This window comes from Muntiacus reevesi, chromosome 9 (assembly GCF_963930625.1).
Source record: "Muntiacus reevesi chromosome 9, mMunRee1.1, whole genome shotgun sequence".
NCBI classification, from domain to species: Eukaryota; Metazoa; Chordata; class Mammalia; order Artiodactyla; family Cervidae; genus Muntiacus; species Muntiacus reevesi.
In genome coordinates this window covers 74,113,737-74,136,737 of record NC_089257.1, presented here as the reverse complement: position 1 = coordinate 74,136,737, position 23,001 = coordinate 74,113,737, and the positions used below count along the sequence as shown (strand labels likewise).

General features: G+C 37.0%; 1 protein-coding gene across 3 annotated transcripts in view; it reads left to right on the top strand.

Moving 5' to 3' along the window:
• The window catches only part of ELMOD1 (ELMO domain containing 1), an 84,160-nt gene that overhangs the window by 5,497 nt on the left and 55,662 nt on the right, over positions 1-23,001 (top strand). For 2 of the 3 annotated variants that reach the window (XM_065944355.1, XM_065944357.1), the window contains exon 2: positions 18,997-19,098. In XM_065944355.1, the coding sequence (XP_065800427.1) occupies positions 19,082-19,098 (17 nt within the window). In that variant the 5' untranslated portion in view covers positions 18,997-19,081. Of the gene's footprint in view, positions 1-12,834; positions 12,935-18,996; positions 19,099-23,001 lie in introns of those variants that run through there. The other variant, XM_065944356.1, reaches the window with a different exon arrangement.

The window sequence follows — 23,001 nt, the reverse complement described above, 5'->3', positions numbered from 1 at the left end:
AACTCCAATCACCTTTGTCTATAAAATGAACATTAATTGTATTCTAAGGGATAAATAACTTCAATCTCAATGTAATTAGACAATTTCTATATTGTCTGTGTACAACCTGTAATGTTTTTGATGCCATCAGAATAATTCAGAATTTGCTATGTTTGATCTTTTGCTTTTTTTTTTTTTTGTATAAATCGAGATGATTGTGGTAAATGTTTAAGGAGAGCTCATTAAGCCCCCTTAAAATCAGTTTCAAACAAGCTAATGACTACAGATTCAAAAGTCTTTATATGACTTTTAAATGTAGTTTCCATTTTAATTATTGGGATTGGGACTTTGTTAATTAGAATGTGTGGCATAAGGTCTTATTTCAGCTGATATAATTCTCAGTCCTTTTTCCCTTGTATAAGTAAAGATGCTGTACGTTTAGAAGCTTTCATTCATGATGAAACTAATAACTTATTTATACCACGGCTGCATTTTGGTTTAGCAAATGGTCATCAATGATAACATAAACTCTGTTCCCCCCCTTTTTTTTACATTGCAGTTTGCCATTATAAATATTTTAAGTGTGAATCAGTCTCTGAAATGAATTAACTATACAAGTATATTTCTTCCTTTTGCTTCAGAAGAAGAATCAAGATGCTGTACCCTTCAGTATTTGAAAGCCAGATTTTCTGAAGATTCTGTATTGTAGTAGAACAGTTACATTTTAATTTCAGATTTTCTTTGGTCTTAGAATCCATTTGGATTAGCAAAAATCTTAAAACAGTTGTTTTTAATTGAGAAGTTTTATCATATATTCTTTAAAATGGTAAACATTTATCAAAGCTATTTTAATTAATATATGTTATGCACATCATTAATTACAATAGTTGTAAATATATATTCACCCAACATAGGACCACCTAAATACATAACTTAAAACTTTGAAAACTTACATTAAAATATCTGGCATAGAAATTTGATTTTCATATTCTGTCTCATGTATGATCTATATGTAGCCCAATATGTGAACTAGTACATGAAAATCAAGACATAAAACAGAAAGATTGGATTAAAGTTTTTGAATGTTTTGTATCAAGTGTTTTTTCTATTATTCCTTTAAATTGTAGATAACCTAGAATATTTAAAATAGAGCCAGACTTATCAAATTTTTACATCTGCACCAACCTTCTGGAATATATCTGTCAACTAGACTCTTGAGTAATCTTTGTAGATGAAATGAAAAAATGAGATCTGGGATGAGATCTAATAGCTGGATTCATCAGCTGTAACCAAAGAATGTTTCTAAGTGTGATAGCCACATAGAACCTTGTTTCTGTTGGCCTGCTTCAGATCTCTTCCCTTGACCCTGACATTTCTACAATTTTATCAATGACTCAGATATACTTTGACTTCCCAGGTGGCTCAATGGTGAAGAACTCCTCTGCTAATGCAAGAGATGCTGTAAAGACGTGGGCTCTATCCCTGGGTCAGGAAGATCCTCTGGAGGAGGAAATGGCAGCCCACTCCAGTATTCTTGCTGGGAAAATCCCATGGACAGAGGAGCCGGGCAGGCTACAGTCCATGGGGTTGCAAAGAGTCAGACGCAACTGAGTGACTGAGCACATACACACACAGATAAACTATACATATATCAGGTTTGTTGATAATGCAAAGCTCCAAGAACTAGTGAATTTGAATGACAATCAGGGTTACACTTAATATCCCTTAGCCCAGAGCAAGAGCTGAAACTAAACTTATGTGCAGAAAGAGTTGGTTTCATTTAGTTTCTAAAATTAGTTACCTAAGGCCAGGGAGTGGGAATCCTTCTTTAACAACAGTTTGAGTTGTAGAAGTTAGTTCACTTGAGTATTAACCAACAGTACAGAAGAAATTAATGCTTTCTTTGGTTGGATTCATGGAGTCCACATGAAAAAATAAAAAATAGACACTATTAATGTGCTGTACTGACAGTGATGCATTTTGGGCAATCTATCAGGAAAAGTAGTAAGGGAATGCCTGACTGTTGTGAGCCTGGGTAGGATGTTGGCTCATATGACTTTAAAAGCAGCTCCTAAATCTGATTATGCATTTTACATTGAGTTCTTAGGCATTTATATATGAATCTGCCAACATCTAATTAGTAACATTTATGTAGCACATAACTATTGTACTTCCTTTCCTTGATTAATAATGAATATCTCTCCTCATTCTTTTCTACTTAAATATTATTCTTTAGATAATTAACCAATCATCACTTAAATGCTTCTACTTTGTGACCACCAGTGGGTTCACCTAGTTAAGATCAGACTTGAAATTCTTAGATAAAATAATATGTTCTTTGAATAGCCACAAAGTAGCCACAAAAGATCATGTCCAGGTTCTAAAATAAAATGGCACAAACTAGACAAGATGAAAGGCAGACATGTATTCACTCAGTGTATTCTATGTGTACTGTTTGCAGTGTGTTTTGGCTTTCAAAGGTATTTGTTTATAGAGTGGACGCCTATCTTTACTCTTGAACACTGCTGTCTTAACCCCTTTCCTGTGTTGAGCAGGCTGTCTCACATTACGAGACAGAGGCCACTTCTCACTATAGCAGCTGAAAGTGCCAGATGCTTTCTCTCCCGGGCATCCTTGCGTGCGATAAGACATGGACTCATCAGAGACATGGACGCAGACTCTGCCCCAGCAGCACATATTTTTTTGGCAACACTCTTGATTAGTCCTGGGGAGGGGTCAGTGGAGCCAGCTATTGAGTCTGGACTTGATAATGGAAGTAAAGGTGTCTTTATTAGACTGGCTGTATGTTGTCATTTTAAGCATTATTTTTGTCTATGTAACCTCTAAACCCACTTCTCCAGTCCTTCTGGAGATTCTGTAGATTACCTTCAAATTCCTTTTCTGCTTACATAGGCAGAGCTAGTTTCCATTCCTTGTGATAATAAAAAACCCTGACTGGTACAAGGCAAACAAGTCCATGCTTACATTGGCATCTTAGTCAGTCACTGGGACCTACTGAGTACAGAGTACTCTGAAAGGCTCAAAAGGAAATATTTATTCATTTTCTGAGTATTTCTGTAACAAGGCATCTTGCTTGTCATTTGGTAGGAGAGGCAAGCAAAACTGGTATTTTCAAATTAGTGCTATGAGGACAAGTAGGAGAAGGTAGGGATGCCACTGTCAAACTTTGATGAAGGCAAATATTCTTTGAATTCCTGACTCTCAAGATTGATTTATTGTAGGGATGAAAGATTGGGGTGAGAAAGAATGCTTTGGGGGGAAAATATATGTTTCATACGAGTCAAATTGTTTTCTTTTTTTTTCATTTATTTTTATTAGTTGGAGGCTAATTACTTTACAGTATTGTAGTGGGTTTTGTCATACATTGACATGAATCAGCCATGGATTTACATGTATTCCCCATCCCGATCCCCCCTCCCACCTCCCTCTCTACCCAATCCCTTATGAGACAAGTGCTCGGGCCTGGTGCACTGGGAAGACTCAATTTGTTTTCTTCATCTTAACTTTTATGAAATTAGAAAACATTAGAAAAATTAGAAAACAAGTGTGTCATGTTTTAATTGCCACCTTTCTCTCTCCAACCCATCTAACATATTTCACCAAGTCTAAGATGTCACTGAATATATACTACTACATTTTTACTATTAAGAAAAAGGCTCTGTAAGTAATTATTAAAAAATGATGATATGTAACAGCATATTGGGGGCTCTAGAGTAGATTTAAGGAGAACTTAAGATAATTAGATCAGTCATGGAAATGTTGTGAGTTAAACACCAAATTCCGTTTCATTGTTCTAATAGTCTCCCAAAGCTGTTATAAAGTAGTAGATTTACGTTATGAACAAATTCAGGTACTAATCATTTTAGCTTTGTTTGACTATAAAATATGCCTGTATACTTACAGTGATTCTCAGTTTTGTGGATGGCACATTTATTTTTTATGACTTTTCTATTTGTACAAAAGTCAACAGAATAACATAATGGATTCTAGTACTCGACAATTATCAATCCATGATCGACGCTGTTCGATTTTTAGCACCTACTCTCTATCCACCCAATTTTATTTTGAAGCAGATCTCAGACATCATACCATACCATTTGTGAATATTTCAGTGTATAGCTCTAAAGCACATACTTAATATATTGTTTCTACTTTCCTAGAAATAAAATTTATAGTTTGTAGCACCTTTTAAAATAAACCAATTGTGTGTTTATTTTAATTATGTTTTAAGCTACCTTTTGGGGGAGATTTTTAAAAAGAAAACCATATGAAGAATACACCAGTGCCCACTGATTTCTTTTTAAGACATTTATATGATGCTAGTAGGTCATATCATAATCCTGCACTAACATTTATCTTGATTTTGCACTCTGCAACTTTCTTTTGAATATGTTCTCTAGTTGAAGATTTGCTTAAAGAAAATACTGCTGTTCTTGCCATTTCCAAAGCAACCTTCAGAAATGTCATATCTATTCTGTTATTATTTTTGGCCCCAAGAGGAGGATTCCTAGTTATTATATCAAATGACTTGAACTGTGTCAACATTTGTCAGCTCAAACTCTTCCATTTTCCCATTAAATATTTTCAATACATTTTAATTTGTGTCAAATTCAACAAACAACCTACAGTGTGTGGTCTGGTGGCACACTATTATAAAGTAACTTGGTCTTTTTGAATCTATCTACTTGATGTAAGCAACTGACTAGGAACCTTACTTTCTAATTTTTTGTTTTTTTAAAGTGTGGGTTCACAGGGTTTCAGGGCACTGGACCTCAGGAGGCTGGAAACACCACCCTATGTATGTCACCTTTTTAAAAAAAAAGTTTTTGTCTTTAATCAAAGTAATACATATCATTTAAAACATTATATAGTTATACAGTATTATAATGTAAAGTAGACCTGTTGCCCAGTCCTTCTCCATTCCACATGTGTTTCTCAGGTATACTCACTTTAATTCTTTTAGCTTATTCTTCTGGTGTATTCCACCTTACTTTTAAATAATACACTAATATTGCTATTTCTCAATATTTAAAAATATCAGATCTACTGATTTTCTACTATGGAAGTGAAGATTTAACTTTCATACCTAACATCTTTCCCTTATATACATTCTTTTCTCTTTCCTCCGTTCTCCCATTATCTCTGTTTTTACCTAAGAGGGTTTCACATGTGTCTTGGTTTGGATGGTTTTCTGAAGGGTAAATCTGAGGACTAGTAATCTGTCTGCCACTGTTCTGGGAGCTGAATGGGAGAAGAAGGCTGGATAAATCTCACCTTTATCATGTAGACTTTCATTTAACTTCCTAATATTCAGTATAGAGCTCAGCCTCATTTCTTGTTTCTAGAAATTCAGAACTTATTTAGCTCATCCCCTTCAAGAGTTAATCTCACCTCTTCTGATGGAATGGAGAGGGGTTATGCCTATTCCCTTTAAGTGGGGAGGAGGTCCAGGCCCTAACTTGTCCTTATGAAAACTTTCAATCAAGTTGTGTTGTTTCATTCTGCATTCCCATTTTTAGAGGAGTTTGGCACCCCTAACTCCTGAACATGACTGAGATTCTATACTCTAAATTATATTGCCTTTGGGTCACTTCCCTCACTGTAGGTTTAGTCAGGTAGGTGAAGTAAATTACCATTTGCTTAACTTTCAGCTTCCAGATCCTGCTGACATCTCATGTGCACTCCTGTTGCCCTTAGTCTTATGGATTTGTGCTTTTTGATTTCTTTATGTTAGTTGGATTCAGTTCAGTTGCTCAGTCGTGTCTGACTCCTTGTGATCCCATAGACTGCAGCATGCTAGGCTTTCCTGTCCATCACCAACTTGGGAAGCTTGCTCAAACTCATGTCCTTCGAGTCGGTGATGCCATCCAACCCTCTCATCCTCTGTTGTCCCCTTTTCTTGCCTTCAGTTTTTCCCAGCATCAGGGTCTTTTCAAATGAGTCAGTTCTTGGCATTAGGTGGCCAAAGTATTGGAGTTTCAGCTTCTGCATCAGTCCTTCCAATGAATATTCAGGACTGATTTCCTTTAGGATTGACTGGTTTGACCTCCTTGCAGGCCAAAGGACACTCAAGAGTCTTCTCCAGCACCACAGTTCAAAAAAACATCAATTCTTCAGTGCTCAGCTTGCTTTATAGTCCAACTCTCACATCAGTTCATGACTACTGGAAAAACCATAGCTTTGACTAGACAGACCTTTGTTGGCAAAATAATGTCTCTGCTTTTTAATATGCTGTCTAGGTTGGTCATAGTTGGATTATGTGTTGGAATACATGTGTTTTATTTTCATGTTTAGATGGAAGTCTATAAACATGTTTAGATGGCAAGAATACACGGAAGAACTATACAAAAAAGATCTTCATGACCCAGATAACCACAATGGTGTGGTCACTCACCTGGAGCCAGATATCCTGGAATGAGGAGTCAAATAGGCCTTAGGAAGCATCACTACAAACAAAACTAGTAGAGGTGATGGAATTGCAGCTAAGGTAGTTCAAATCCTAAAAGATGATGCTGTGAAAGTGCTGTACTCAATATGCCAGCAAATTTGGAAGATGCAACAGTGGCCACAGGACTGGAAAACGTCAGTTTTCATTCCAATCCCAAAGAAAGGCAATGCCAAAGAATGTTCAAACTACCACACAATTGCACTCATCTCACACACTAGCAAAGTAATACTAAAAATTCTCCAAGCCAGGCTTCAACAGTATGTGAACCGTGAACTTCCACAGTACATGAACTGTGAACTTCCAGATGTTCAAGCTGGATTTAGAAAAGGCAGAGGAACCAGAGATCAAATTGCCAGCATCCATTGGGTGATAGAGAAAGCAAGAGAATTCCAGAAAAACATCTACTTAGGCTTTATTGATTACGCCAAAGCCTTTGACTGTATGGATCACAACAAACTGTGGAAAATTCTTCAAGAGATGGGACTACCAGATGACCTTACCTGCATCCTGAGAAATCTGTATGTAGATCAAGAAGCAACAGTTAAAACTGGACATGGAACAACAGACTGGTCCCAGATTGGCAAAGGAGTACGTCAGGGCTGTATATCGTCTCTCTGCTTATTTAACTTCTATGCAAAGTACATCATATGAAATGCCAGGCTGGATGAAGCTCAAGCTGGAGTCAAGATTGCTGGGAGAAATGTCAATAACCTTGGACATGCAGTGGACACCACCCTAGTGGCAGAAAGCAAAGAGGAACTAGAGTCTCTTAATGAAAGTGAAAGAGGAGAGTGAAAGCTCAGAGCTTCTATATTGACTTCAGAAAGGGCAGTAGATCCCTTACGTGAGATCTGCTCGATTTCACATTGCTTGTGGGCAAAGACTTTTACTTATTTTGAGTCTCTAGTGAACGTAATAAGTGCACAATGATGTTTATTGACTAGAATTAAGAACTGAGGTCTGTTCCTACCAATTGGATGTATGTCCTTGGATAAATCATTTATTGAATTTGTTTGAGGCCACACAAGGTCACTTAGGAAAGGTATAGCAGAAGAATAGGAACATTGGGGAACACCTAAACTTAAAGGGCAGGCAGAGGAAGAGTGTGAGATAGACAGAAAATCAGGAGAACATGGAAACATGGAAGCCAAAAGCAGACCTTTCAAGAAGTAGCATCACATGAAATCATATCAAATGAAGATAGGAAAATAGAGCTTGGATTAGACCATGTTCTGCCTTCAACCAAACATTTATATACTCACTCACTCATTCTATGTGTAGATAAATGTTTATCATTCCTGAGACGTTTATGGTCAGAGTGATGTTAGTAGTATAAGGAAGTAGTCTTGAACCCTGTGTATAGGTGAGAATATGAATGGAATGACTGTGATAGCAGAAGGGAATCAGAGCTCAGAGAGACTATGCAGTATAGAGTTGGGAGGCTGCTTTTGAGGCTAAGAAGGACATGAGTTAGTCATATGTGATCACCCTATAACATATTACAGACTTAATTAACCTGGTTTACCTGGAGAAGGAAGTGGCAACCCACTTCAGTATTCTTGCCTAGAGAATCCCATGGACAGAGGAGCCTGGTGGGCTACAGTCCATGGGATCGCAGAGTCAGACATGACTTAGCGACTAAACAACAACCTGGTTTAACCTGAATAAAAATGTTTGAGTCAGAGAATATGTTTTCTGTTTCATCATACTGCAGATGGTGGTTGCAGCCATGAAATTAAAAGATGCTTACTCCTTGGGAGGAAAGTTATGACCAACCTAGACAGCATATTAAAAAGCAGAGACAGTACTTTGTCAACAATGGTCCGTCTAGTCAAGGCTATGGTTTTTCCAGTAGTCATGTATGGATGTGAGAGTTGGACTATAAAGAAAGCTGAGTGCTGAAGAATTGATGCTTTTGAACTGTGGTGTTGGAGAAGACTTGAGAGTCCCTTGGACTGCAAGGAGATCCAACCAGTCCATCCTAAAGGAGATCAGTCCTGGGTGTTCATTGGAAGGACTGATGCGGAAGCTGAAACTCCAGTACTTTGGCCACCTGATGTGAAGAGCTGACTCATTTGAAAAGATTGAGGGCAGGAGGAGAAGGGAATGATGGAGGATGAGATGGTTGGATGGTATCACTGACTCAATGGACATGGGCTTGAGTAGACTCCAGGAGTTGGTGATGGACAGGGAGGCCTGGTGTGTTGCGGTTCATGGGGTCGCAAAGAGTCGGACACGACTGAGTGACTGAACTGAACTGAATTGAAGCTTCATCAAGTTAATGTCAGCAGGCTGGTGTATAAAATACTTGAGAAGTCTATCAGGGCTACTATTTTGTTAGAGTGCCATGCAAACAAAAAGTAAATTCAAATTTTCCCTGAGCTTAGGCCATGCCCAGCCACTTCAGAAATGCTGTTTTGGCTACAAAGGAGTAGATTAACTCAGCACCACTTATGGAAAAACAATTCAAAGGACATTTCTCATCAGTAGTGTCTCAGAGCATCATACATTGCATACCAATTATGATTTGTTCCTGTCTTTTATATAGATTTTCTAGTTAACAGTAATTAGTATATTAGCAGGTATGCCTCCTTTAAAACAAAGCTAGATTTAACAAATAAAGTAATTCTTTTTGCTTTCTATAGAAAACATTTGGAGAAGTTATTTAATGAGCACCCAGTGAGCCGGGACGTAATACCATTTGCAAAATGCTTTCTTCTACCACCCAAAGCCATTTTTGGTGTTTCCTCTTTAGGGACAGATAATTAGAACTAATTGCTATTTTTGTTTTCTGTTTGGAGAACAAATAATTAGGACTAATTACTATCTTCCTTCCCGTCACTTGTCCTACACAATCAGCAAGTCAGTTTGATTCTACCTTTGAATTATTTTTTACTTCTGTTTGCTTCTCTTTAACCCATCTTTGGTATGCCAGTTCAGGTCATAACCTGCCAGAATTTATCTAAACAGTCTCCTAAGTGATTCTTGACAAAATGAGCTTTTTACTGTAGGGGAGGATAAGTTAAGAATGACAAAGCATTAATAATAATACTAGAAATGAGTAGCAACTCATTGATTGGATATTGCATTTAACTATGCCGTGCTTTGGTTGATTCATTTCTTAGAGCATTCCTTTTAAAGGTAGTTGTGATTTCTCTCCCCATCTAACTGAACCCCGGAGTGATTAAGCAACTTGTCTAAAGCAATTTGGCTATTGGCGAAACTCAGACATGAATTCTGTCTCCAAAACTTGTGCTCTTAACCACCATGCATCTTCTCTGCCATATTTGACAAACTTCCCTTAAATAGTAAGGATCCTTTGTAGTGTTAAACTATGTTGCCTTACCCAGAAAGGGCTCCCCCTGTGGTTCGGTGGTAAAGAATCCACCTGCAGTTCAACAGCCCCAGGAGATTCAGATTCGATCCTTGGAGGATGGCATGGCAGCCCACTCCACTATTCTTGCCTGAGAAGGTCAGTGGACAGAGGAACCTTGTGGACTACAGTCCATTGGGTCGCAAAGAGTAGGACACAATTTAGCGTGCATGCACATGTTACCCAGAACAGTACCGGCACACAAATATTCAAGAAGTTTTTGTTTTGTTTTAATGGAAAGACTCAGGAACCACTATGTACAGGTCATGAAGCTGAAGTATTATGATGCTTCATTTGTCCTGCATCATTATGAATTTTTTTTTTAGGTAAACCAGTTTTCTAGCTAACTGAAATTAAACCATTAAGTATAATTTTTAAAAAATTTTATAAAAGTCTTTCTGAAATGTACTCCATTACTTTATTGCCTTAGTACTATGACAATCCTAATTTAATATTATCCTGATGACAAAAAGCATTGTTAGGAACAACAAATGTTGCGTATGCTATTTATTTATCATTTCCTCTGGTTTGTAGTTTTAACTACCACTTATATGCTGAGGAAACCCAAATCTTTGTATACAACTAAGATTTCTTTCCTGACCTTCAGAAGCATGTATATCTACAACCCCTCTTGAACCTGAAAATTCAAAATGAACCTAAGATCCCCAGATACACCCAGACCCCCAAATCTGCATTTCCAAAATTCTATATCTTAGTAGAAAATTCCACTGTCTACCTAGTTGCTAGCCATAAACATGGGCATAATGTTGGACTCCTCCTTTTCCTTCACTAATCACCCTCAATCAGTCAATTAACAAACGTCCTATTGATTTTACCTTCTAAATATCTCTCAGATCCATCACACTTTGTCTGTCTTTTGCCTTATCCTGTGATTATTGTTTGCCTAGATGATTGTAATAACCTTAAAAATGATGCACCTACTTAATAATTTCACCACAATCTAATTTATTCTCCATTCTACAGTGAGATTACATTTTTAAGAGTATAACTCTGATCATGTCACATCCCAGTCTATAACTTTCAATAGTTCTTCACTGCTCATGGAATAAGTTTGAAAGGTCTTTAATATTACATAAAGCCTTCAATGACCTGATTCTTTCTTGACCATCCATATTTTGCCATCTCCGTTTGTACCTGTTCTTCTCATTGAGCACTACACTAGGCCATATTGAATGTTTTCCCCTCCATACATTGTGTATAATATATTCTTGCTTCTAGGACTTTGCATGTGCTATTTGGGGGAACCCCCAAGCCCTACATCTAAGGTAAGCATCTCTTACATTCACTGTCACAGCACCCATTTCCACTTGTAATATTGTGGTTAAGTACCTATTTGTCTTTGTATTGGTATACCATCTTCTCTTCTCCCTTCCTTAAGACTGTTGGGTGTGGAAGATGGAATTCATAACCTTTTGTTCACCCTATATCCTTAGTGCCTAACTCTGTGTTTAGAGCATAGTAGGTGCTAACATATTGTAATAATTTTTTAAAATAGCTTTAGATGTACAGAAGCATTACAAAGATACTATAGCGCTTCCTTGTACTAGTGCCCATTTTCCTCTGTTGTTAATTGTGTGTGTGTGTGTGTATGCATGTGTGCTCAATTGTGTCCAACTTTTTGTGACCCCATGGACTGTAGCCTGCCATGCTCCTTTGCCCACGGAATTTTCCAGGCAAGAATACTGGAGTGGGTTGCCATTTCCTTCTCCAGAGGATCTTCCTGACCCAGGGGTCTAACCCACATCTCTTATATCTCCTTCATTGGCAGGCAGATTCTTTACCAGCTGAGCCATTACTCAGCCACAAAAAGGAACAAAACTGGGCCATTTGTAGTGAGGTGAATAGACCTAGAGTCTGTCATACAGAGTAAAGTAACTCAGAAAAAGAAAAACAAATATCATATGATATCATATATTAACATATATGTGTGGAATCTAGAAAAACTGGTACAGATGAAGCTGTTTGCAAGGGAGGGATAGAGACGCAGATGTAGAGAACTGACATGTGGACACAGGGGAGGGGGAACAGATTGGGAGGATAGCACTGACATGCGTCCACTGCCACGTGTGGACAGGTAGCTGGGGGAGCTTCTGTGTCGCACAGGGAGCTGTGTGGTGCTCTGTGATGACCTGGGGTGGGATGGGGGGCTAGGAGGAAGGTTCAAGGGGGACAGATGTATGTATACACACCACTGATTCACTTAGTTGTATAAAACAAACTAAACAACATTGTGGAGCAATTATACTCTGATTTTTAAAAACCTTATGCTAATATGCTGTATTTGTCACAACTAATGGACAGATATTGATCCCTATTAACTGAAATCTATGCTTATTCAGATTCCCCTAGTTTTAACTTAATGTCCTTTTTCTGTCCTAGGATCTGATCCTTGATACCACATTGTATTTAATAATCATGTCTCCATAGGCATCTCTTGACTGGGACAGCTCCTCAGACTTTCCTTGTTTCTGATCTTGAGAGTTTTGAGGAATACTGGTTATTTTCTGGTATATCCCTCATTAAGTATTTGTCTGAGGTTTTTATCATGATTAATCTGGGTTTAAAGGACAAAAACCACAGAGGTAAATTGCTGTTATTTTTCTTTCTTTAAAAGATTTAATTTTTGCCCCTCCAAATCTGAAATACACTGATGCTCCAAGAAAGTGCCAGGTTTTATCAGTTTTGTCAAAGATAAACATCACTGGTTAACAACTTTCATATATACATAAACCTCATCTTCTATACTGTGACATACTTTCTGACAATCACACTGCTGTAATTTTATATCTTTGTAGTTTCCTATTCACCCAGCATCCCAAACACTGAGTCCCATATTCAGACACATCAAGGCCTTCCTAAGCCCAACCCTATTCCAAAAGCATATTCTAAGTAACTAGCCAAAGCTTTGTACATAGCTCACAGATCTCAGCTGTTCACCCCCCCAACAACTTCTGCATCCTCACTCCACAGGGTATTGACCACAAGTCACAAGTCCATGGAGAAAGTCCTACATCATGTATACTTTTGTCTGAACCTGGACATCTAGAAGCTGGACCAAAACTCTTAGGATTCCTTGGAGGTGTCCGGGCAAGGTCAGTAAGTCAGTGTGGACTGAGCAGACCAGCACCTGGGAGAAAGGATGACCATCCTCTTGTGGGTTCAGCAAATTTGCAGTTTGGGGCTGCATTTCTTAAAGTGCCATTTCATTACATCAAGGGTATATACTGTCAACATGAATTATCGCTGTAATATTCATCTTTATCATCCACCCAAGTTAATATTTCTCAGCTTTCTCAACTGTAAAGTTACTTACTTCTCCACTTTCCATATTATACTCAGGAAGTCACTACAGGCATACCTCAGAGATTTTGCGGGCCTGTTTCTAAACCAATGCAGTTAAGTGAATCGTAAGAATTTTATGGTTTGCCGGTGCATATACACGTTATGTTTAAACTATACTGTAGTCTATTAAGTGTGCAGTGGCATTATGTCTAAAAAATGTGCATGCCTTAATTATTAGTATAACATATTTACTGCTAAAAATGCTGGTCATCACCTGAGCCTTCTGTAAGTCATAATCTTTTTTCTTGTGGACTTTCTTGCCTTGATGTTGAGGCTGCCAACTGATCAGGGTGGTGGTTGCTAAAGACTGGAGTGACTGTATCAATTTCTGAAGACAATAGCAAAGTTTCTTGAACAATTTCTCTGTAGTGTTTGATGGCACTTTACCCACAGAAGAACTTCTTTCAAAATTGAAGTCAATCTCTCAAAGCCTGCTTCTGCTTTATCAACTAAGTTTATGTAATAAATTCATTGTTGTCATTTCAATAATCTTCACAGCATCTTCACCAGGAGTTGATTCCTTCCCGATAAACCACTTTCTCTGCAACTTCTCATCTGCTCAAGTTTTATGAGATTGCAGCAATTCAGTCATAGCCTCAGACTCCACTTCTAATTCTAGTTCTCTTACTGTTCCCACCATATTTGCAGTTACTTCCCCACTGAAGTCTTCAGCCCCTCAAAGTCATCCATGAAAGTTGGAATCAAACTCTTCCAAAATCCTGTTCATCATGAATGTTCTCAGTAACATCTGGAATGGTGAATCATTTCCAGAACGTTTTCAATTGACTTTGCCCAGATCCATTAGAGGAGTCACCATCTATGGCAGCTTTAGTGTTACTAACATATTTCTTAGTTAATAAGACTTAAAAGTTGGAATGACTCCTTGACCCATGGCCTACAGGATGGATGTTGTATTAGCAAGCATGAGAACAATATAGATCTCATTGTATATCTCTGTTAGTGCTCGTGGGTGATGACCAGGTGTATTGAGTAGTGATATATTTAAAGGAATCTTTTTATCTAGCAAAAGTTCCCAACAGTGGGCTTAAAAGAGTCAGTAAACCATGTTTTAAGGAGATGTGCTATCATTCAGGCTTTGTGGTCCCATTTATAGAGCACAGGAAGAGTAGATCTAGCCTAATTCTTAAGGGCCCTAGGATTTTCTGAATGATAAGTGAGCATTAACTTTAACTTAAGGTCACCAGCTGCATTGGCCCTTAACAAGAGAGTCAGCCTGTCTTTTGAAACTTTGAAGTCAGGCAGTAACTTCTCTTCTTCATCTCTGAAAGTCCTAGATGGCATCTTCCAGTATAAGACTGTTCTGTTTACATTGAAAAACTGCTTCATGAAACCACATTCATGAATTATCTTAAACTTCATACTCTTTAAAAGACACAAAAGTACAAAGAATAGTATACAGTCCCACTACTCAGAATGAACACATTTATCATTTATTTTGCTTTTTAATAAATAGAATATTTAAAAAATTGGAGGCCATTATCTCACTCCTCAATCCTAAAACCCTCCTTCTTCTCAGAAGCAACCACAATCATTTTTTTTTCCATTTATTTTTATTAGTTGGAGGTTAATTACTTTACAGTATTGAAGTGGGTTTTGTTGTACATTGACATGAATCAGCCGTGGATTTTAAGTTGACACTTAACACTTTTTTCACACATAAAATATTTACAGAAATTGCTGTGTATTAAAATATTGGCAAAACTCCCAACAAACAAAAGTCTAGCCACCAGATGGCTTCAAAAGTGAGTTCTACCAGGCATTTAGAGAAGACTTAATACCTGTCCTTCTTAAACTACTCCAAAAAATTGCAGAGGAAGAAATTCTTCTTAATTCATTTGATTAACTCACCATGATACCAAAACCAGACAAAGATATCACACAAAAAGAAAATTAAGGCCAGTATCACTGATGAACATAGTTGCAAAAAACTCAAGAAAATATTAGCAAATCGAATTCAACAATACTCTAAAAGGATCATTTACCATACTCAAGTGGGATTTATCTCAGGGATACAGGTAACCATAAATCAATCAATGTGATTGATTAACAAATTGAAGAATAAAATCATACTATTGAGAGGGGCAAGATACAAGATGGTGGAGTAGAAGAACTTGAGTTTAACTCCTCTCATGAAAAAACCAAAATCACAGCTAACTGCTAAACAGCCATCAACAAAAAAGACTCAAACCTATCCAAAAAGATATTCTACACCAAAAGACAAAGAAGAAGCCACAATAAGATGGTAGAAGGAGCGCTTTTATGATATAATCAGATCCTATACCTGCCAGGTGAATGACCCACAAACTAGAAAATAATTGTATTTCAGAGGTTCTCCCACAGGAGTGAGAGTTCTGAATCCCAACCTCAGGGCCTGGCATTGGGAGAAGGAGCTGCCAAAACATCTGGCATTGAAGGCCAGTGGGACAGGAGTGCAGGAGCTAAGCAGGACCTGAGGGAAACAGACTCTATTCTTGGAGGATGCACACAAGCTTTCATGTGCACTGGGACCCAGAGAAAAGCAGTAACTCCACAGGAGCCTGGGCCAGGCCTACCTGCAGATCTTGGAGGGTCTCCTGGGAGATAGGAAATGGCTGTGGCTCACTCTGGGGATAAGGACACTGGTGGGGGCCCCAGAGAATGTTCATTGGTGTGAGCTCTCCTGAAGGACACCATTTTGGCAGCAAGACTGGCCCCACGCAACAGTATACAGGCTTCAGTGCTGGGACACCTCAAGCCAAACAACCAACAGGATGGTTAAAAGTGCCTAAAGTCATCCTGAGCCTACTGCCAACTCTAAATGCACCCCTTGATGTGGCCCTGTCCACCAGAGGGACAAGAACCAGCTCCACCCACCAGAGGACAAGCCGGTCCCTCCCACCAGGAAGCCTGCAATACTCACCAGGGGGCAGACACCACAAAATAAAAAGGAACTACAGTCCTGCAATCTGAGGAATAGAGACCGCAAACACAGAAAGGTAGACAATAAGAAATGGCAGAGAAATATGTTCCAGATGAAGGAACAAAATAAAACCTTGGAAGAACAACCAAGTGAAGTAGAGATATGCAAACTACCTGAAAAAGAATTCAGTGATGACAGTAAAGACCATCCAAGATCTTGGAAAAAGAATGGTGACACAGACTGAAAGGATACAGGAAATGTTTAATAAAGAGTTAGAAGCTTTAAAGAACAAACATAAATGAACAGTATAAATTCAACACCCATTTATAATAACAACAGCCCAGAAAGTGGACATAGAGGGAACATACCTTATCATAATAATGTCATATATGACAAACCCACAGCTAACATCATACTCAACAGTGAAAAGCTGAAAGATGTTTCCTCTAAGATCAGGAACATGACAAGGATGTCCACTTTCACCACTTCTATTCAACACAGTTTTGGAATTCTGAGCCATGGCAATCAGAGAAGAAAAGGAAAAAGGAATCCAAACTGGAAAAGAAGAAACAAAAGTGTCACTCTTTGCAGATGACATAATACTATACATAGAAAATCCTAAAGATACTACCAGAAATTTCCTAGAGCTTATCAACAAATTCAGTAAATTTGCAGGATACAAAATTAATACACAGAAATCTGTTGGTGCCATCAGAAAAACAGAAATAGAGATCAATGGAGCAGGATGGAAAGCCCAGAAATAAATGCACACACCTATGGTCAATTAATCTATGACTAAGGAGACATTGAAGGCCGGAGGAGAAGGGGCGACAGAGGATGAGATGGTTGGATAGCATCACCAACTCAATGGAGATGAGTTTGGGTAAACTCTGGGAGTTGGTGATGGACAGAGAGGCCTGGCATGCTGCAGTCCATGGGGTCACGGGAAGTCAGACATGACTGAGTGACTGAACTGAAAGAGGTGAAAATATATGGTGGAGAAAGATTGTGTATAATAAGTGGTGCTGGGAATACTGAACAACTGCATGCAAAAGAATGAAAGTAGAACATTCTCTAACACCATATATAAAAACTCTAAATGGATTAAAATCCTAAGTGTAAAGCCAGATACTATAAAACTTTTAGAGGAAAACATAGGCAAAGCATTCATTGACAAATTGCAGCAAGATCTTTTTTATCTACCATGTAGGATAATGAAAATAAAAACTAAGCAAATGGAACCTAATTAAATTCAAAAACATTTGGAAAACAAAAGTAACCATAAATGAATTGAAGACAGCCCACCAAATGGGAGAAAATATTTGCAAATGAAGTGACAACAAGGGATTAATCTCCAAAATATACAAACGGCTCATGCAGCTCAATAAAAACACACACACACACACACAAATAGCCCAATCAAAAATGGGCAGATGATATAAATAAACATTTCTCCAGAGAAGACATACAGATGGCCAAAAATACATGAAAAGATGTTCAACATTGCTTGTTATTCATGAAATACAAATAAAAAAATACAATGAGGTATCACCTCAAACTGGTCAGTATGGCCATTATCAAAAAGTTTACAAACAGTAAATGCTGGCATGAGTGTGGAGAAAAGGTCAATCTTGTCTACTGTTGATAGGAACGTAAATTGGTGTAGCCACTGTGGAAAACAATATGGAGCATTCTTTAAAAACTAAAAATATTACTACCATATGACCCAGCAATTCCACTCTGGAGTATGTTCCCAAAAAATATGAAAGCACTGATTTATAGAGTTAAATGCACGCAATATCATAGCAGCATTATTTACAGTTGCCAATGTATGGAAGCAACCAAAGTGTCCATCAACAGATGAGTGAGTAAAAATGGATGTGGTGTATATACACAATGGAATACTACTCAGCCATAAAAAATGAACAGATTTTTGCTGTTTGCAACTTGGAGGGTGTTATGCTAAGTGAAATAACTGAATACTGTGCTGCATGGTATCTCTTATATATGGAACATAAAAAATAAAATCAACTTGTAAGTAGACAAAAAAGAAACATATTCCTAGGCTGTTCTAGTTGGTAATTATGTCTCTACTGAAAGCCGTTTGTCCACACATGTAGTTTCTTGCATTATCCTTGTTGCAGCTAGTGTTGTTTTTCTGTCTCTCATGAGGTAACTTCATTCTGCTGTTGCTCTCAACCATTCTCTATTCTCTGGTCTGTTTCTTCATATCTCATCCCAGTTTACTGCTTTGTAGGCAGCTGCTGGTGTCCTTCCTTGTTGGAAGACCATTACCTTGATATTGTAGATTTTGTGAACGTGTGTTGTAAACTGACATGCATGAAACAAATACATAATTTCACCATTTTATTTAGAGTGCCCTCCAGAGATGGGGTTAGGGACATATTATTCATTTGTTTGGAGTACTTGCTTTTTATCAGCTTTTTTTTTTTTTAACTTAAAAAACATCACCAGTTGCTTCTAGTTATTTTTTGAGTTATACTTCTGAAAGGTTGAGGCTGCCAGATTTAAGACCATCTGATATCTGGAAATCAGAATAGTTAATTTATTGGTTCTTCATTTTTATCTTTCATATGAATACTGTTCTTCAAGATATAGGAACAGTATCCAAAATAGATGAAAAGTTTACTATTGAGATTGCTCATGAAACTAGCAATTTCTCCAGCAAGTGACTTGGAAGACATTGTGTAATTATAAAGTGAAAGGTTTTAGCTTTAATCTCCACCCATTGAATTACATTGTTGTGTGGTAAATTTGGTTGATAAAGTTTTGGGTACATAGCACCTTATCCGCTTACTAAGATTAGCAGAAATTTGAGGTTTGATTTTTCTAGCCCCATTAACAGTAAATGTATCTAATTTCTTCCCACAGTTTACATTTACTTTGACAAAGGCAAATTTGGAAACAATTACTTAAGAACAGTTTGTATAACATCTGGATAATCAAAATAGTCACAATGAAGCACTTCCTGAGGTGAGTATTTATGGTTTCCTAGATGAGCCCTATGAAATGGAGAGACTTCCTTAACAATTAGTATAGTATTTCTGTTCACCATATGTGATCCTATAAGCGGGTCTCTTTGGATTGCATGAAATAGCATTGTATTTTGGCTAAGAATAATTTGAACATAGAGTTCCTTCTGCTAACTTTATTTGCATACTGATGCTGAGAGAGAGCACTTGCAAGTAGGAGATTACAAGAGATTATAAAAGAATATAGGCACAAAAGCAGGTATACTTCAATGCTTTGTGTTTATAAAGCCCAAAGGTTTAGGTTTGAGGAATTAGTAGTCAAGGAATCAGTATAATTTGTATAGAATCATTTTCTTTGAAAAAAGTAATTTTAAATATAGATTTTGGTTGGCCAGCCAATCCATACAAGCATTTTCAAATCTTCATTTTTGGGGAAAAATATATAGTCTAAGATGTTGCATTTTCTGCCTCGGTGATTCTTCTGAAATCTGCATTAATTCTTGGTTCCCTGAATATTATGCTGTATAGGGTGCCGTATATGTTTGTGTATTTTAGAATGATCTTGTTTTGTTTTGAAAACCATTTAGTTGGACATACAGTCATAATTATTTTTAAGAGTATTGACTTCATTCACAATTCTATAAATGCTCAGAAATTTTACATTAAATTAAAATATGACAAACTAAAGTTAATTTGGTCCTGAATGTTACAAAATGAAACACACTTTCTACAATATTGAGTTTCTTTCTTGCAAGATGGTGACCTACCTATATTTCATATTCTCATCCCTTGTTCTGGCTATTTTTTCTAAGAAAATAATTAGTTGGCTTATTTCTTTTAGGAAATGATTTAATTCTTTCAGTAGATGCAATTTAAGATTTTCTTTTTCCCACTGGTTTTCATTGCATTGTTATTTCTGGAGCACCTAAATCATTTGTGTGGAATTCACTATGTTTTGGTGTGTCTACTGGTATTTATTCAATCTTAGAATTGTGAAAAGTCAGAAGGTTGGAATTAAATCATTTACATGCATTAGCATTTATTTTGTTGTACAGAATATTCCTCAACCTGTTTATTTTAGATGTGTAAAAAGATAGTATTTGAAAAATCATTGGGACATTTACCATCAAAGTACTTAACACATACATTTTTGGTTGCCATGGCAATTAAACTATCTGTTTACACATTCATGAAAAATGAGTAACTATAAATCTCCCTTGAATGTAAATGTGGTATTTGTTAGCTATAGAATCATATTAACAGATAGCTTTAGTATTGGTTGAAGATTAGGAGTTCCTTTTGTAAAGGCGGGTTGGTAGTGGTGAAGCGTGTACCAAGCCTTGAACTACTGAATTTCTTCTTCAGTGTTTTATTTGTTTTAGAAAAACTTGAGTGGCCTCAAAACCAGCCATTTAGAGAGAAATAGCATTTGTTTCTATTAGTTTTTGTTAAGTTGAATAGGTATAGAGATTGTATTTTTAATATTAATTTGTATTTGATGATTTGAAACTGATACAGTGGAAAATCTACCACTCTCATTTCACACAGAGCAGCACCAAGGGTGATGGAACTGACATATCCCTTTCAGTTATGTGTTCTGATACAAATTTTCCTCTTTTAACTTGGCACATTTGTTTTATAGACATGACTTAACTTTGAAACTGAAGCTAGGATAATAAATTACACATCAAGAAAGAAATGTGAGGATTTTCTCATTAACCCTTAGTTTTGAAATAATAAAAGGAAACTCAGTCATCATTTCTTCTTAGTTGATTATTGCTTTTAACTTTAATTTTTGTTTTTAATTAATTTTAATTTAATTTTAATTAATTTGCTCTTATTAAGTTATAACTTGTATGTTTTCATTATATGTTAATGTTTGTGGGATTTGGAGAAATAGGAGGACAAGGAGCAAGAATCCTGCATCACAGGGTCTATCAGGTCATTTAGATTGCCTTCTGTTCCCTGTGGTCCATTCCTACAGATGCTGGACAATTTAGCAATCTTTTCATTGGAACCAAAGAGAAGGTTACATAAATACAACTTGAACAAATCTTGTGTTAATTCCTGAGCTCAGCAAATATATTATGCAGAATAAGGAGCTGACTTTCACTGAGGAGAATCAGCATCATTTAAAAGCCCACAGAGTGATTAATCTACTTCTGAGTTACTCTAGAATAAGCAATTTCTGAGGTCATGTACAGCCTCAGAAGAAATGAAGTTAATCTTAAAGAAACAAAGGGTGGGAAAAAATGAATTTTAATCCACATTTAAGGTACATGGAACCCACACTCCTCTCTGACTACCGGCTACCATCACGTATTTTGATGGTGTAACTACTCAAAGCTTAAGGGAATAGAAAACACATTATATGAGATATTAGAAATAAATGCTATAGGATTAATACACCCAGCTGAAGGGTGTGTTTTAAGTTGACATTAGATATGGGATATTGGATAAGTACCCCATAGTCACCCAATATGACTTTAGCCTTGATCTACATTAAAAAAACACAGGGGATAAAACTGAGAAGAAAGTGTGTCTATGTGTGATCAGAAAGAGGGGACACTTTTTGAGTCTGAAATAGAACTGAAGCTTAGAGATTAGTTTATTTAGTATATTTCATTAATTTCAACATAATTGATGTTTATAATAGAGAGAACCTAACACTTATATTAAGATCTTTTCCTTTACTAGAATTTAGTTATTTAGATTATATACTTTTAAGGTCACTGGAACATTATTAATTTTGAATTTTTCTAATAAAGGGGATGTTAGAAGTCACCCCATATAAATAATTGCTTTCAACTATTTCAGCCTCAAGATCTCAGTTTCTTGGCGTGAACCTTACTGCTTACTTTCCTTCCTTAGGCAGAAGAGAGGAAAATGAAAACATCTGCCAACCTCAAACCTCCATGGGAGAAACTGAGATATAAAGCAGACTTGTACTGGCTGTGAAACAGTAGAGGGAGAAACAATATTTCCCTACTGTGATTAGTAGATACAGGCTTCCAGTTCACAAAAATATCTATAAATGGAGCTTTAGAAGTTCATGCTTGATTAATAGCTTCATCCACTGATTGAATTAGTACCATTTAGTACTACTAGTAATTTTAGTACTATGCCACATTTTAACTTTTATTTTCTCTTCATAACAACTGTAATAAAATAGGAATTAATACTTCACTTTATAGCACAGGGCATAAAGTTTATTAGCAAAGTTAAAAAATCTCATGCAAAGCACACAGATATTGAATGCATGCCTATCTGACTTCAAAGGTTTTTTCTCTTAATATCTGTATCATGTTACTCCCTTACTGTATACCTGTTGTTAGGCGTTCTGTGATACAGAAGTGAATATGAGGTGGCCTCTTCTCTAAAGTAACATACCACTTGGTAACGAGATAAAGCCACACATATAAAATTAAGATATAAGAAGGAATGTGCTTGGTGACATGCTGCAGCTATTTTGTGACAGGAATATTCAGGGAAGACTTCACTGAGTTGATGTTGAAGGAAAGAGATAGAGGATGTAATAGATGGAGAAGGTGCTTATGAACAAAGTCTGAGGAAATATGACCAGCTGCCACAAGCATCATGTGGTCAAGCTTTATTGGAAGTAAATCCTGTTTAGGGTGAGTACAAGATTAGGTGCAAAGATAAATTTGGGGGGCAATTCTTGGACACCTTTGGAAGCATGGCATAAAACAGTCCAGAAGCATGGTAACACTTTCACCAAGAAATAATATGAACCTTAAAGAAAAAGATGAACCCGAAAGTGAAAGTTAGTCGCTCAGTCATGTCCGACTCTTTTGTGACGCCATGGACTGTAGCCCACCAGGCTCCTCTGTCCGTGGAATTCTCCAGGCAAGAATGCTAGAGTTGGTTGCCATTTCCTTCTCCA